Below are 16,675 nucleotides of genomic sequence, written 5' to 3'. Positions count from 1 at the left end.
TCTAAGTTCAGATATTATCATACAGGTCCTTTTTTTTTTTTAAATAATAATTTTTCAAATGACGAATTATCTTGGTTCTTTTCATTTTGAGAATTATGTTACACTATATTATGTTTTCCAGCTTTCTGACTGTTGTCTACAAACTTGGCCTGCCCTTAAATGAAACCTGCTATTCATTCTCACGTGCTTCTAGCAGCTGGTGTTTTGGAAAAAAATACCAGTTACTGACAGAATTGTAACTGTACTGTTCACACTTCTTTTGAGACTTTTCAAGTGAGAAATGAGGAGCCTTATTCTGCACTTCATTGGTGTAAGTCAGAAGTGCAGGAATAACATGAATATATATAGCTCATACTAAGGAAAAACCCTTCATATGACAGTTTCTCTTGGGTTTCTCAAACAAGTTTCTGTTTGAAAAATACCCTTGCAGATACATGCCAGACAAACCAGATGGATGGTGAGATGTTTCTCTGCTTTTGTTTTAAAGCAGTGCCTGGACAAGACATCCATTGGTAATAGAGTGACAGTTTTATACCAACTCACTTCAGATGCCTACAGCTGCTGTGGTCTGCTCTGTTCTCTGTGTAGGCAATAGAAAGAGAGATGAGTTAGAGCCAGCGTCTGATACTTGTGGTAATTCAGACTACTGCTCTAAGTTGCCTTTTGGGAATCCTTTCTTCTCTGGCAATAGAGAGATCCCAGAGAGACCAGCTTTCTATATTAGGTGAAGGCGGGTGCCTAAAATTATGCCACTGGAATAACTCAAATGCCATGTGATGGTTTCACTTTCAGGTGAGGCTTAGAACTGGGAGCCTTCTCACCAATTATCAGTAAAAAACCTCTACTTTTTACAACCCTGGATACCTGGGCATAATGCCAGGTGACTTGAGAACAGCTCAGCTAATACCTTAGGCAATTTTACCTCTTGGGTATGGAGCTCGTTGTTCCTCTAGTGGTCCTGCTGGGATCACCCCTCAGCCAGACTCTGATTATACAGGTCAGGCTGTGGTCGAGGAAGAGGCAGAGTTTTAAAACTCCATGAAAAAGGTCTTGTGTTGACATGTGGCAGGCCAAAGCTATGCTAAGAGCACAAAGACAGATGAGAGCACTTGGCACCAGGGGTGAGAGCCACCCTTTGCTGTGCACCCAGAGTAAATCCCAACACCTGGGCACAGCAGTAATCAGGCAGTCTTCAGCCCTCTTAGGAAAGCTTTCACCAGTTAAAACACTCAGATACTTCCTGCAGGTCAATAAAGCACATCAACACACAACTTGAAGTAAATCTGTTTCCAGATACTTTCTCTTTTTGGAATAATTCCAAGGATAGCCCTCAAATAGCTGTTGCTCCTCCCTTCCTGCTACACAACACCAGTCAAGGTCCAAACACTTTGGAGGTGAGCAGGAGTAATGCCTTTTCAAGCAATGAAATCAGCTTTGTCTCCCCTAGCACAACTGAGGGTCCCCACGCTGCAGGCAGACAGCAAACTCTGTTTTAATGCCTTGCTGTTGGACTTCAGTCAGGCAGCTCTTTCCATGTGTTGCTCTCTTCCCTTTCCTATTTCACCTCAGAGTGCACCCAGCAGCCCCCAGACAGTTCACAATCTCTGGACATGAGTTACTTTTAAGTTAAAAAGCGATGCAACAAATACAGACTCACCTAGCAATAAAGTGCATTAGGGGACAAAGTAAACAAAGCCAAAGTCAGTCTATAAGGCACATTCAGAAGCTGAGCAGGGCACTTCCCAGAGCAGTTTCCCAAGTCTGTTCCTCTTACCTCCTTTGACAACACAGTTGTCTATGTTTTTGTATTCTCAGGAAAAACTAATCCACACTTTCTGCTTTTAAACTACTTTTTTTCAGTGAGGAAAATGAAACTAATTGAACTTAAAGAAGTTTAAAGAAAGACAAAAAAATACAGAAAATACAGAGAAAAAGACATAAAATACATCTAAATGAGACTATTTTTAATTTTAGTGAACTTCTCTCTCCATTTTAATTCTCAAAAAATTCTCAGATTTTAAATTTTCCATCTGCTTTGGGGCAAAAAAATATCATCATCCTGCCAAATCTCTGCAGGATAAAATAACCTTTTCTTTCCAACTGTAATGATTGCACAGCTGGTGTCTACACTAGGTGTTTTTTCACTGATGGCACACTTACCATGTAATCACTACTGCAAAGACAGACACAAATTGCTAAGTTTCTGGGCTACTTTTGCATCTTTCCTGTGCAACCCAAGGAAGAGACTATACTGGGGCACCAGGAGAATATTCTAGAAAACTTAAGCTAACAAGCTAGAGTGTAAAGGAACATTACAAAATAATTCCAGTGTTTTGGGAAATTTTTTGTAATAGCCTAAATACCAGCAAAATTATTTCCAGAGGACATATGCTTTTGGTTTCTTGAAAGATGTTTATAATAAGCTAGAGAATTTCTTTTGTTGTTAACGTGCTAGAGTGGGTTGCAGTATAATTTTACAAGAACACAATAACCTGGATAAAATATGGACATAATCTCAATGAAAATTAAAAAAAAAAAAAACCAGAGAGAGAGAAAGCCTAATACCAAGTTCAATTGCACAGCTTTGAGTAAAGCCTTTTAAATATTTTGCTTAAGTCATATTGCTTTTGCTTTAGCCAGAATAACAATTCTATGCTCCCCCTGTTGCAAAAATATTCCCCATCAGTGTCATTCTCTATTAGCATCAATGAGAAATGTGTACAGATCAAAGGAAATAGAGATGCTGAAATGCAAAAAGGGATGTTTTTTATAGCATGCAAGAAGCACAGAGAGTCATTACGAAAAAGAAAATTCTGGGGGCCCACAAATTCTTCTCTCTAAGGGTTGTTCTGCTCTAGCTTTAAGTACTTAGCCCTTTGAGTTGGTAGAGATAAATCTTCTACTTCCTCAACCAAATTTTCTGGCAAGGCTTTCATTGCCTCATAGAGATTAGCTGTCATAGCCCAAGAGTGTCAGTTACAGAACATCATCTAAATGAAAAGGCTTTAGTGTCTTCATGAAGATTTAAACCATCAATCTGAGGAGTTCCTGCGTGATTTACTACAACCAATGGAAAGGATGCAACTTCAGGTTGGATCAAACCTTCAAATCTTCACTTACACAAAATTTTTGTTGACTTCATAATTTTCACACTAAATTTTTAAGGGAGGAATATCTGCTCAGATAAGACAGGCTGTAGGGAATCTTCTGATTCTGCCACTGGCATGTGCACTCTGCTATATCATATAAATATCACACTTTGAAATCAGGTATATATCCCCTGTGTTACAAATTATCCCTTGGGCTTTGTTCTTCAGACACATCCATGTAAGTGTTACAGTTCACAAGAGTTGGCTTCTGCTGTTCCTACACTGACCAACACCTTGAATACCCGTCTCTGTTGAATAGAGTATATCTGGTTGTTCCCCAGCACAGAGTACATGTTGTTCCTGTGTGACTTGTGGAGCAGAGTCCTCCCAGTGACCATGGTGCTGTTTAAGAGAAGCACACTTCTGCCTTCAGCTCAGACAGCATAAACAGCATTGTTTATTTCAGCATGGGCTGGATCACCTGTGGCTCCAGGCTGCATGGTTACTGAGATCTGCTTCTGATGATGATGATGATGTAAAAGCTACTTGAGAAACAAGAAGGGATTATGGTTATCTAAGGTGGAGGGAAATTTCTAGCAGTCAGTTTTTTGCACAACTAGTAGGATTCCTCAGTAGTCTTAACTGTAGGTACCATTGGCCCTTCCCTTGAGAAAAAAAAGGGAAGTGAAATACATCTACTCAGTCATTTGTGAATTCTGAAGCTGGGAGCAATCAGGTCTTCCCCTCTACTGGATGACTTTAAATTAAAAGCTGTGCCACCCTCTATTAGAAGAGTTGCTTCCTCCACAACATGTAACAATGAGTGATGATTTAAGCTCCCAATTTCTTAAGGCATTATTGATGTCCATAGACTTCCAATAAGAACATACAGATGATATACAAAGGGGTGATGAACAGTTTTTCCCTTGACTCTCTGTTATTCTTTAATAATTCCATTCAGTCCTCATAATTCCTCTCTCTGTAAGATGAATAATCCTTTTTTTTTCAGTTTCTCCATAGGATGTGAGATGTCCATAGGACATGGTTATCATTTGCACGTTCAGGTTGACACTTGGAAGCCAACATACACAAAGCTACTGAATTATGCCTACTTCCCCATTCAGATTGAAGTTGCTATCTTTACTCTCAAGAAGGAATAATTTATATAAATACATAAAATTACTCGTTGGACCAGTGTTGAGGCTTGTGTATTTACAAAATGCCACAGTAGATGAATTTTGTGTTACTCCAAACATTTGGAATAACAAAAGTGTCACCAGTGAAGTGAAAACTTTTAATTACTTTGTTGGCTTTTTTTAAATAATAAGAAGGAATCAGCCTGATTTCCAGCAATGCTGTTTTAGAATCTAGGAATAACTGCAACTGTAAAAGCCATAGAGCATTAGCAAAGGTGAGGATGCTCTTCCCCCAAAACTCATTCAGTGGGACTTTCCAAATCATCTTTGTCCCTGACTCTGTAATCATAACTTCTGTGAGATTCAATAACAAAATTTAGATGCAATGGTGAACAAGTCTTCACAAACTGTTGTAGATATTGTTCTCAGGTAGTGTAGGAAACATTTCATGCTATAGGGAGTAAAAAACAGGCGTCTTAATGGGAAAAACCTTTTTAACTGATAATGCCACTAAAAGACATAATTACTACTCTCCTTATTTTCCAATATTGTATTTCTTAGCTTCAGCACTGAATGTCTCTCTTGATATTTCAACACTTACTGGCCAGCAGATGGATTTCTAGAGGATAAGTCATTTTGCAGATCTAACTTCAGAACTTCTGCAGAAGTAATTTTTGAAGCTCCTCTGTTACAGGGGAATCTCTGGCTTTCTGCTAGCAATCAAGTCACTGACATTGGTAAACACTTGAAGCTCTTAAAAAAAAGAATCTTTTTCTGACTTCTGAGTCATGTACAATCTTAATGAGGAAGTCATCCCATTGAAGTTCACAGGATTTGAGCATTAAGTGTATCTGTGGCCCTCAGGAGCACTACTGATTTTAGCACAAGAAAAGCCACACATTTTAAAGGGAGGTATTTTCCAATGTAGATTTAAAAACAGGACTGTCAGATCCTTTTTTCTCTGAAGCCACAGTGAGTTTTCTCCTGCCTGACCCCACTGCCAGCATGTGCTTTCTCCAGTATCTCTGGTGGCCCAGGCAAGGGAGTTGCAGCCCATCCACCAAACATGCTGGATCTTTCCTTCAGCATATCCTCACTTTCACCTCCATCACTGCCCCTTCGGTGATGGCCAAGCTGGCAGCCATATCCCATCCCCTCTACAGCTGTAAAAAACAGATGCTTTGAAAAGGAGATATGCAGAGGAGATGATGGGCTACCGCCTTTCCCTCAGGCTGCACTCAGCATGCAGTTTCCACCCTTCTGGGCATGCGTACAGAGACAGCCAGCAATCTCTTCCTGTGGAAACAAGCCCAAGCAGTTGGCCTGGAGAGTCCTGTCTCAACACTTTCTGATGGAGTGTGGTCAGCAGTGACACTGGATGCTCCTGAGCTGTGCCATCTGGACAGTACCTGCATTTTTTCTGTGGAGCTTTTTACCGACTGTGACTACAAAACAGGATGTTTCTCAAACATTAAAGGAAAAAAGCCAAAGAGTCAAGTTTGGCTTTTGCAAGAGAAAGGGAGAGAAAAATAATGGTAGTTCCAGAGTGTGCTTGCTAAGAAGAGCTCCTTCATGGCAGTGAGGCAAGGCTGCTTGCTTGGTGCTGTGGAGTAACCTGGCAAGTGCAATTCCTAGGGACTGGATCAAACAGACATCAGCAGCACCTCTTGACTCTGTACCTTTCCCATTTGCACTTCCTGCAGCATCCCTGGGCACCACATGTCCACCCAACAGCAGGCATGGCCGGGCCACAGGTGGCAGTTTGCCATGGACTGGCAATCACACCAGCAACATCTGCAGAATTGGCAGGGTGCTGTCCTTGCTGACCTCAGCCATTCACTCATGAGTGCAGGGCATGCCACTGAAGGTGGAGTTTCATTTTCAAGTGTTACTGCAGGAAACCAGAGTGACTAAAAATACTGTGAAACTCTGACTGGAATTTCATAGAATGGCTTTAGAAGGGACCTTAAAGATCATCTAGTTCCAACCCCATAGCCATGTGCACAGTTTGGGACATATGCTTGTTAAATCCAGAAAACTCAGAGCTGAAAATTCAATTTCATCTATAGGTTTTTTTCCCCCTGTGTAAAAGTCTTTCTGTATCATACCTCAAACAAAAACTACATTACCTGTGATTATATAGACCCTGAATTCAAAGGGGAATGTTTGCAGCAATAGTCTCTTAAAATATTTAAGACTGAAATGAACTGGCAAAGTCAGGCCTTCTCTGCTTATTTTTGATAGTAAACTAGAAATTCACATTGGGTTTGTCATCTTCATGATAACATGCATGGTCATGGAACTGAGATTGCAGCAGTCTCTAACTGCAAGTTAGCATCAGTTGTTTTTCCAGAGAAGTTAAATTTAAGCGGTTATTATTTGCTTGTTTTCTTCATAAGTAATCACAAATTTGGATGAGAATAGTCTTAGTTAAAACTTCAAGAACTTTCAAGTCTGACATTGCTCACAGTAAACATCCTTGAGGCTGCAAAGAGACAAACGAGCTAAGCCTGGCAGGAGCAAAATTGACATTCCTGGTAATTATGAAATAAAATTCAGAATAATTTTGATTAAAACTCCAACCCTTCTAGTTAATTTCTAATACATTCATATACTAGACAAACCCAATAAAAACAAAACTATATACACACATACTTTAGTTTCTTTTACATAATCACATGATAGACCTTGCAGATTGCTTAATAAGAAAAATGTTCCTATAAGTGAACTCTCTTGAATAGTTGCCAGTGGGAAGCCCTGTGACTGGAATAAACTAAAATTAAACTGGAAGAAGCCTGGAAGAGGAATCATTTTGCATTTGCCAGAAGATACACTGGAAAATCATAACTCTTCCTAATTTATATTTTGGCAAAGTGTATGATCCAAAGATCAGAAAACAGACATACAAGATAAATACTGTATCTAGGAATGCCACATTGGAATAGAATCCTACTTGAAAAAATAATTTCAATATTATTTTAGAACAATGATGCAATTTTTTATAAAAGGATGTTGCAGCCCTAGAAATCCCAGCGAACTCCTAGAGGAAGACCCAGGACAGAAAGAGAGGGGTGAATGACAAGTCATTGATTTTCTCTTCCTCTTCTGCCCTACCTTCCCTCCCACCTATAACACCAGTTATTGAAGTCACACAATTGTTCCAGAAAGAAGGTGGTGGCCCAGTTCCAGGTTAATACTGCCAAGACAATATCCAATCCTAATGAGAGATGAAATTGTAGAATTAGGGTTTTTTTTTTTTCCCTGTCTGCTCAAAAAAGTTGGTTTTGGACAAACAAACCAGCAAAATTAAATTAAACATGTGGTTGATAAATGAAGTGCAGAAGAGTGTATGGAATAAAAACCTGGCTACCACAAGTACTTAAAGTGCTGTTGGCTCCAGTGCACTGTTATTACACATCTTTTGCTGAAAACTGTATACCTTTCACAATTTTGAACCTCCTGTGTGTTTCCTCATATTTTCAATCAAATTATTACATACTAGAAATATGCATAAGGGAAATTATTCTACACATTTTATGGTGTGCTGTTGCTTGTAGCAGTAATTGAAGTACCTTTTCCACTTATGAAAGTACTAATTTTATTTGGTTTTATTGCTTTTCTAGATGCAATTATTTATTTAGTGTGTTTTGGCTTTATTAAATTATGTTTACTATAGGAACATCATAAAAATGTATGAAAGCAACACATCAGCCACTACTGCCCAATGACTTATTTTGGGGAATCTAGTGTTATTTTTCATATCCAAACATAATAGAATAAGGTAAGAATAAAGAGATAATCTACACTGGAAAACAATGCAATTTTGAGATAATGTAATAAAACACCTGGACAATATGATTTCATAAATCTTACTTCTAAAATTTACATGAGCTGGGTGTTAGGGTGGCTATTTTAGGACATGCAGCATTTTCTAAATGGAAACATAGAAAGAAATATGATTAAACAAAGGGGAAAATATAGACAGATTTAGCTTGTCCTGAACAACTGGTTCCTACAGAACAATGAAAATATTTCTACCTCAACAGATGTCTGCATCAGACTTAGGAAATGTAGAGTTTTACTCTGGCAGTGACCAACAGCTTTGTTTCAAAAGTTTTATCAGATTCATTTTTAGGAGGCTTTTCACATGCAGTGTATCATTATGCATTGAAGGTCTGATGTGACACTAAAGCTGGCAGCAAAATTCTCAATACCTTCAAACAGAAATTCAGTGTATTGTCATACACTGAAAATAAAATTCAGCATTTGTTGGTGTTACTGTGGAGTCCACCCTCAATGTAACTCCTGTATTTAGCATCTATTATTAGCATGACTGAATAGATAGGCACTTATCATTTGAAATCTCAGAAGGAATCTCTAACAACATAAAAGCAAAAAAACCACTAAATGCCTAGAAACTGAGGCTAATACTTTCAGGATAGAAAGAAGAGGGTAATATCAAAATTTTTGAGGATTTGATCTGCAGGGAAGAAATAAGATCAAATTAATGCTGGAAAAGCGTAAACTTTTTCACCCTGATGTAAAGAACCTGAAATGCTGAGTGTGAGCAACTGTCAAGGCAAAAGGAGAGGATTCCAGAGCAGTGCAAAGGACAGGAGGCAGGGGAGCACAGGGGCTGATTTCAGAGGGTATTAGACGCTTATCTTTTTAGGCAGAAGATGATACAATACTTACTCAAACACATTTCAAGGGAACAGCAACTGTTTGTATTAAATCAGAAATAAATAAGCAATAAATAAAATGTGAATCTTTTGGCCTTGGCAAATATTTACAGTTTCTTCCTAACATTTAAGTACTGTGTGGAAAATCTTGGGTTATGAACTTTGAAATTTTATGAACTTTAAAACTTCAGTTTTAAGTTTACAACTGCCATTTCTTCGTCTGAGAGATGCAGCTTTCTCATGGTTACTTCTTGTGACTGCAAAAATTTGCATGCCTGAAATGTTTTGGTTTTTTAATTGTCTTCTGCACTTCAGCTTGAGGACACCAGTTATTTGGGTAGAACACAGTACTCAAGAAGATAAAGAACAAATTCTCCAGTTCTTCACTGGCATAGGGCTGTAGAACTTCACCCTTTTTCAGGGAGCATAAACCTCAATCTTCTACAGATAAAATGAAATCCATTTCAAGTACTGAGGTTCTCACATACAATTCCACAGCAACTCTTTTATTTGTTGCTACATTTTCTGAGGTGAATTAGACATGAACAACCCACTCCCAGCTGTGAGCAAAACACACACAAGAGTACAATACAAGATTTTCCTCCTCTAAGCCACTTGAGTCTGGATGAAGCTGCCAATACCAGTAGGCAGCTTCTGCCACACATGATAAATTTGTTCAGCAAATTTTATTGACCATCTCCCTCCACTAAATTTTATAGTTTTAGGTCAAATTCATTCATGGTAATACAGCAGACAGTTTTGGTGGAATGGCCTTTGTTCTAAACTCTGAACTCATCTACAACTTGGCAAAAGTGGTGAAATTCCACTGGAATGGCAGTAATTCTATCCATTTTTTTTCTGCCTTCTGTGTATTTTTAACATTTTTTGGTTCTATTAAGAAATATAGTGAGAGGCTCTGTGAGTGGCTGTGATTAGAAATGTAACTGGTCCAAGGTTTACAGCTGGTAAGTACATCTGGTATATATCTTTAAAATTGTGAAATCTGTAATATTTGAATTGTCAAAATATTCTTTTAAATTAGAAGCAAATCTGAAAATCCTACTTAGCCCTGTTTCCTATTTTTAATATGATTTTAATTTCATCTTCTATCAACTACCTCTAATGCAGAGTAAATTGATTAACAATATAGTAGAATTAGAATGGGTGGGAGAAGAACTATACCCAATGTCATGAAATATCTTCATTCAGTGGTAACGGCATTATAATGAATTTGTTGGTTCTGTTTTGCAGCCAAAAATCGCAGAGGAGAATTTAACATATGCTGAACTTGAACTGATGAAGCCAATTCAGGAAGCCAAAGGCATTTCCAGTATGACAGTCTATGCACAGATACTCTTTGAGGAAAACAAGCTGTAATAGCTCATGCCTGTATAAATGTCCTTTGTCTGTGTTCTATTTAATTCTTGCTGTGCTGTTTATTTATAAAAATCATACAAATATCCTTATTTTTTTATTTCCATTCATACACTTCTATTTTTCTATGAGACTTTTAAACACGATGTAGTTGAAAGTAATCATAGAAAAAGCAGCTGGCCAACAAGTGACATCCCAGAGATACCCTTTGTGGTGTTCCATACCTCTGTTGGAAATGGACTGAAGGTCCACCTGGGGCATTTTTAACACTAAACATTATTCCTTCTTTAATGCTGATGTGACGGGTCCAGCTGCCAGCATCAGTATCTTAGCAAGCCTCAGGAGGACAAACAGCAGGATCCACACCCATCAACCTGCTACTGAAGGAAAAGACCACTGACCAGGAAAATGGCCACTTTAATGCATTTCACACCATCAGAAAAATAATAACCCAGTAAAGCTGAGACTTTTTGCTACAGCCAAGGAAAAGCTAAAATTACTTTTTCTACTTCTTTTCCCCTTCTCAAGAAATAGTTAAAAAAGTTTGTGCTCTATGTTTTCAAATTCTCTTTCTAAATGACATTGTGTTAAAAAACTTATGTTACTTTTACTATGATTTGAAATAAAATATTTCAAAATAATCTGAAGGGAACATTTATGGTTAAACCCCTGTGATTTAAGGAAGAATATTCATAGCTTGAGAACATCTCAAGGATTTGATTTTTTAAAATTCTGATTGGGAGTAGGAAAAACTTGATAGTGAGTAAAAAACTGAAAGAACCAGGACGCTGCTTTTGGTCTTGGTTTAGTTTGGTATTTCCAAAGCTGCAAAGGTTACCTCCTGTAGCCTGCACTAATGAGCTGCTGATCTAGAGGAAAAAAATTACATAGCTTCTCCTTCTGCATGGAACCTTCCTTCTGTAAAGCCCTGCTGACTTTGGAGTTACTTCTTTGGAAAGACCTGGGCTCAAGAGATAGGGAAATGAGCCTAATATCAGGACACAAAATAAAATTCCTCTTTCCTTACCTCTTGATAATTGAGAGGCATTCTTCCTTTTCCTTTGATACACTTGCATGGAAAATGAGCCATTCTGTGCCATCCTGGGCATTTCAGTCATGAAGAGTAGCTGGACTGATGTTTTCAAGCTCGTGTATCTTCAGTGTCTAAATGTCCCCAAAGCTCAGTGATAATTCAAATACCTAACATCTTTCAGCTCTTGGGAAGCTTTAACCCTTGAGTAACTGTGCAGTTCATGGAGATGTAGAAGCTTGGGCTCTTAAAGTCACCATCAGGTGATGGAGAGCCGATACTTGGCACGTGCCAGGTCTTCTCCCGGTCTGTGAGGGAGCCCATGACAGGCACTCATTCAGCAGTATCTAATGTGGGTTCTGGAGTCATAACTAAGATGGCCCAAGCTGCTTCTTCCTTTACAGGTCACACCCCTTTAGTGATAGAGCAGCTTCTCACCAGGGCTCAGAGCAGAGCTGGGAATCACCACAGGAACACTCCTGCCCTTGTTCCTGCTACATGGGAGTGCAGGAGAGGAGGGTGGTGGGACAATCGGGGATGGGGACAGACATCCAAGGGTACCCATGTGACAGAGCACATCACTGCATTTTGGAGGGGTTCACCAGAATAAGCAAGTCTGTATAAACTGCTTTTTAAATTTTTTGAACAGTGGTAGAGATTAGGCCGCACACATAATCCTGGCTATTGTCTAGCCAGGATCTGTAAATATAAAATGCAGTCATCCTCTTCTACATTGGATAAAAATCTCTTCTATAAAAAGGAATTTAAGAAAAGCTTGTCAGGCTGCCATTATGTACAGTACTAATGTCAATTCTATTCCTTCATCAAAACAGTTCTTTCCAAACTATAGCCAGATTTCATCAATAGATTTGTTAGTAATTATTTGCATTTTTAATGTTTGCATTTGTGAGCTGTCAAAAATTATGTTTGTTTCACCTTTGCATTATTCCAGGATTTAATCACCCACCAAAAGGGCATGGTATCTTTCCTTGTTCTTGATCAGGTGTTGGACTTTCAGTGACAACAGCAATCAACTCATTGACCAAAACCAAACGGGTGCTAATGAGTGATTCAACATTCAGGGATCAATTTTGGAACATCCTAACTGATTATTCAAAGAGGACATCTGTAATGCAGACAGCTCTTCAAAAGGCCTTAGAAAAATATACAATTTATTAGTTGCTATTTTGGAATTTGAAATCCTAACACATTAATGATTTGACCACTTAGCTGTGAAAACTTTCAGGTTTGGTTAGAAACATTTCTTTTGCATAGAGCTGGCCATTGTGCCCATTGTTCAGAAGAATCCTCTACTGCATATTTATGCCCAGCATGTTCGTGAATACCATTCTTTATGCATTAATATCGTATATATTCTTGTTTGTGTTTGATATCTAATTCCCCAAAATAATAGTTAATTGAACTGAATAAATTACCTTTTTTTAAGATTTGTTGTCTTAGTCTCTCTGTAGGATTTATTGCTTCCTAGGGAGAGATATTGCTTCCTAGGTTGAAGGACACGTGTTTATCTCTTACACAGCACTTAGAAAGTCACAGTATTTGGAACTGAATTCTTCATTCTGCAGAAAATTCCAGCTTTTTAAAATGTTTTCTATTTGGAACTGACTTCAGATGGCAGCAGAATCCCAAAAAGCAACAGACCAGCTGAGCGAAACAAGGCCAGAAATATTTACTTGGGAGAACACCCATCTTCCCAAGAAGACACTTCCTATATCTTTTCTTAAGCAATGTCCACCTAGATTTAATCATGTCAGATCATATTACTGGGGAAAGGAAAAATATTCTCTTGCAATGAATTGCATATCTGTAAGTGTCAAAGCAGCCCACTGAAAGACTACAGAGAAGAAAATTTCATTGAGTGTAATATGCTTTAGTGTGAGAAATGCAGAATAAATGGATTTAGCTCCTTTTAAGAGGAATTGCAAGGCCAAATTAATCCCTGGCCTAACTCTCTCCGGCTTTAGCAGAACAGCAGCAGAGCTGAAGGTGGCCCACAGTTCTTTTATGACAGGAGTTCCCATGAAGACTCTTAGTACCTTATTAAGCAGCAGTTGGAGTCTGTTGAGTCACACTATTTTGGTTACTCCTTCTGTTTTCATTGGTAAAAGATGGCTTTGTGCTGAAATCTTAACAAATACAGCTCTATTAGCTTCACACCAATTTAATATCAGATTGTTAAATGTTAATGTACTGCACCCTATAGCTTTAAATAGAATTAGATATGTTTACAGCTTTGGTTAAATGCACCTTGTTCCTCCACATTAAATTTTATTACTAGAATTTTCCATCAGCAAATAGGAGTAAATCATATTAGTGTCTCAGGCTGTGTGGGGGTTGAATCTGCAGCCCAAAGAAAAGGTATTTTATTACTCTTTATTACAATTTTCTAATTGGTAGGTGTGGTCAGCATGTCATTATCTCTGCAATTGCAAGCAAATTATTTGTTTTAGTATAACTGCAACGTAATTGTGGGATTCTCTTCATTAAAAAGTTCAATAAACTTGTGTCCTTAGCCAAGGTTTGGCCAGGTACTGATGGAAAAGAAGGACTCAGACCAGAAAAGATTGCATTTACCATTTAAGTTGTAGGTTAAATTCTGCTTTTAGAGGGGTTCTCCACCACACTTGGGTGAGTGGCATCCAGGTTCCAAGATCCTTTTTGGCTTCAGTTTAACCTGCCAGGGTAAAAGATAAAACTCCTAAATTTTACTGCATAATAAGTGGTCATCTGAGTTTTCTACACTGGTGTGAAATGCACTCATTCCATGTGCTTTGTTTCACCAGCAGGTTTGATTCCATTTTGCTAACTTGGTTGGGCTGATCAAAAGACTGCATGTCAGTGGAGGGCTCTTGCCTAGCAATGGGCATTTCAGGAATCCTCCCTGTCTTGGCACTTGGTTGTGTCTCTCTTGTTCCTAACCAGCATTGCTGGGCTGTTTCCAATCACTGAACAGCTTTACACATCTCCTTCCCCTGAACTTGTCCTGCAGGGCTGAAGCTGGAGAGTTAGGCCAGGGATTAATTAGGCCTTGCAGTTCTTCTTAAAAGGAGCTAAATCCATTTATGCTGCACTTCTTACACTAAAGCATATTATACTTGGTGAAATTTTATTCTCTGTAATCTTGCAGTGGGTTGCTTTGATACTTTTAGGTGTGTAATTAATTACAAGATGTTCTTTCTCCAATGATGTGACCTGACCATATTATATCAAGGTCAACATTGCTTAAGAAAAGTCAAGAATCATGGGCTAAGTGCTCAGGTCAGAGGAAGGTCAAGAATTTTGCTATTCAGCTGTTATTTTCTACGTGGCACCCCTTCATCATAAATGGTCCTGCTTTGCAACTATACTCTGCTCTCAGAAGAAAATATGCCCTTCGAACCCTTCAGACAAACCTCTACTTCCTCCTTGATTGCTCTCAAAGAACAACCAGAGGATAGAAGAAGAACTAACACAGAAGCCAAAATTAGTAAATCACCATGCACATGATTACAGCAAATGGCAAAGGCCGCTCCTATGCATCACTATAAAAAATAACACTAATTGGGATGCTTTGCAATTTCCTGTACAACCCATAATTAGGTTAGATAAGAAACTAGCAGTGTCTAAGTGCTATAAATGTCTAAATTAAGTTATTTTGAAAGTGGTTGGCACTTTGACATTTGAGAGTTCAGAGTAATTGGGGTATTGAAATAAAATTGCTTCTGTTATTTAAAAGGTCATTATCTTCTTCGGGTAGATATATAAGGACTATTTTCTACTCTACTGAGCTGGTCTATTTGGTTCAATTAGACCTGCTTCAGTAGATTTCTAGTGGGCTTCCTCCCACTTATCACAGCCCCAGCACTGGCACAGAGAAGGGCCTGTAAATAGACAGCCCAGATATGGAGTATATATTCAGCTCATAACCAGGCTCTGAAGAGCCCGGAGCTCCCTCTATGAACGCCAAAGGCAGCTACACAACAAGGTGGCAAATGAGTCCTGACACAACAAAAGCCAGCAAATGCTAGCTGAAGCCAGCCTGCCAGGCAGAGCAAGACTTTGGAACAAATCAGGATTTCACCTCCCCAACCAAATAATCTCATAGTCTGGCAGCAACTCTGGTTATTTCCATAACTACTGGAATTCCTGGTTTACAACATCCACGGTCCCACTGTCACACAAAGTCTTTTGCTTGCTTACTAGATCTGCTACTCTGCAACTGTGTCAATCAAAGGTGGGAATTTAAATGGCTGCACCTTGACTGCATTTGATTTTGGTCAGTCCAGCTGTGTCAGTAAATTAAGAAGTAAAAGACATCGACATTGGCTGAGGAGACTTAACTTACCCCCACTTCTCCTGGAGATGCCACAGCTAGGAGATGGTAGGGAATGGACTGAGCACTGGAGGGGCCAAAGAGCACTTTCACCCCTGTGGCTCACTTCATGTGCTCCCTGCAGGAGAGCAGAGCATCCCATCAAAACTGGAGTAGATACGGGAACAGGAGAATTGGTTGTCTCTCTTGGCCAGAGAACATATGTGCAAGGGAGAACCAAAGTCCTGAGAGCCTCGTATCCAAACTGAGCAAAGAGACAACTTCTGACCTAAACAAGGAAAGTTCCCATGCTGCTGTTACCCCCATGACTGCTCTACACCAAAGTCTCCTCATGTTGCATAGAGTTGCAACAGCTGAATATGAAACACATCAAGTGAGTGCTGGACAGAGGCACCACTGTCCCCATCAGAAGGGCTACATTTGCTCAGTAATCATTACAGCAAATCTTATGGTCACTAATATTCCAAGGTACTGCTGTAGGCTGCCTGGTTCTGGGTACCACATTTCCATAGGACACTTGATCCTAGTGAAGGCAATAAGGGTGAGTCCTTTGAGATGAGCCCTTTAAACATTTTAATGTGGCAAATTTTCATGAGCTTCCTGATGCTTGGGAAGAGCACTGATGACAAACTGTCTGTCAGAAAAAAAATATAGAGAGGGTTGGCAATCCTCCACAGGAATTACACCAGCCTGTACCCTCTCACAACCCCCATCAGCCTTGGTGACTTCAATGACAGTAACTGGCATGCACACATCTGAACAGTGACACCAATAATGCAACAACTGATCCCTGAGTTGGGAAGAGTAGCACATAGTGACAACTACAGGGAAAACTTCCCTGTGGGAATTACAGATTGCATTGCATAGATTTCTCGAAAAAGGTTCAAGCAAATTGTCTTTTTTGAGGATACAAAGGCCTTGCTGTGCATGGGCAAATATTGCCTCATGAGTGTTAACTAGCCTGCAGAAGGCTAGAGATCAGAGTCTACTTAATGCTCAGTGTAACACTTAAAAGAGTTCTGTTGCTGAAA

General features: G+C 39.1%; 1 protein-coding gene across 1 annotated transcript in view; it reads left to right on the top strand.

Moving 5' to 3' along the window:
• The window catches only part of VSTM4 (V-set and transmembrane domain containing 4), a 31,567-nt gene extending 18,810 nt beyond the window's left edge, over positions 1-12,757 (top strand). The window contains exon 8 of the mRNA XM_036386160.2: positions 10,159-12,757. Within this exon, the coding sequence (XP_036242053.1) occupies positions 10,159-10,284 (126 nt within the window). The 3' untranslated portion in view covers positions 10,285-12,757. The remainder of the gene's footprint in view (positions 1-10,158) is intronic.
• Positions 12,758-16,675: the final 3,918 nt, after the last annotated feature.

Source organism: Molothrus ater, chromosome 8, assembly GCF_012460135.2.
Source record: "Molothrus ater isolate BHLD 08-10-18 breed brown headed cowbird chromosome 8, BPBGC_Mater_1.1, whole genome shotgun sequence".
Classification (NCBI taxonomy): domain Eukaryota; kingdom Metazoa; phylum Chordata; class Aves; order Passeriformes; family Icteridae; genus Molothrus; species Molothrus ater.
Note: the sequence above shows the minus strand (reverse complement) of the source record. Positions and strands in the feature narration are given on the sequence as shown.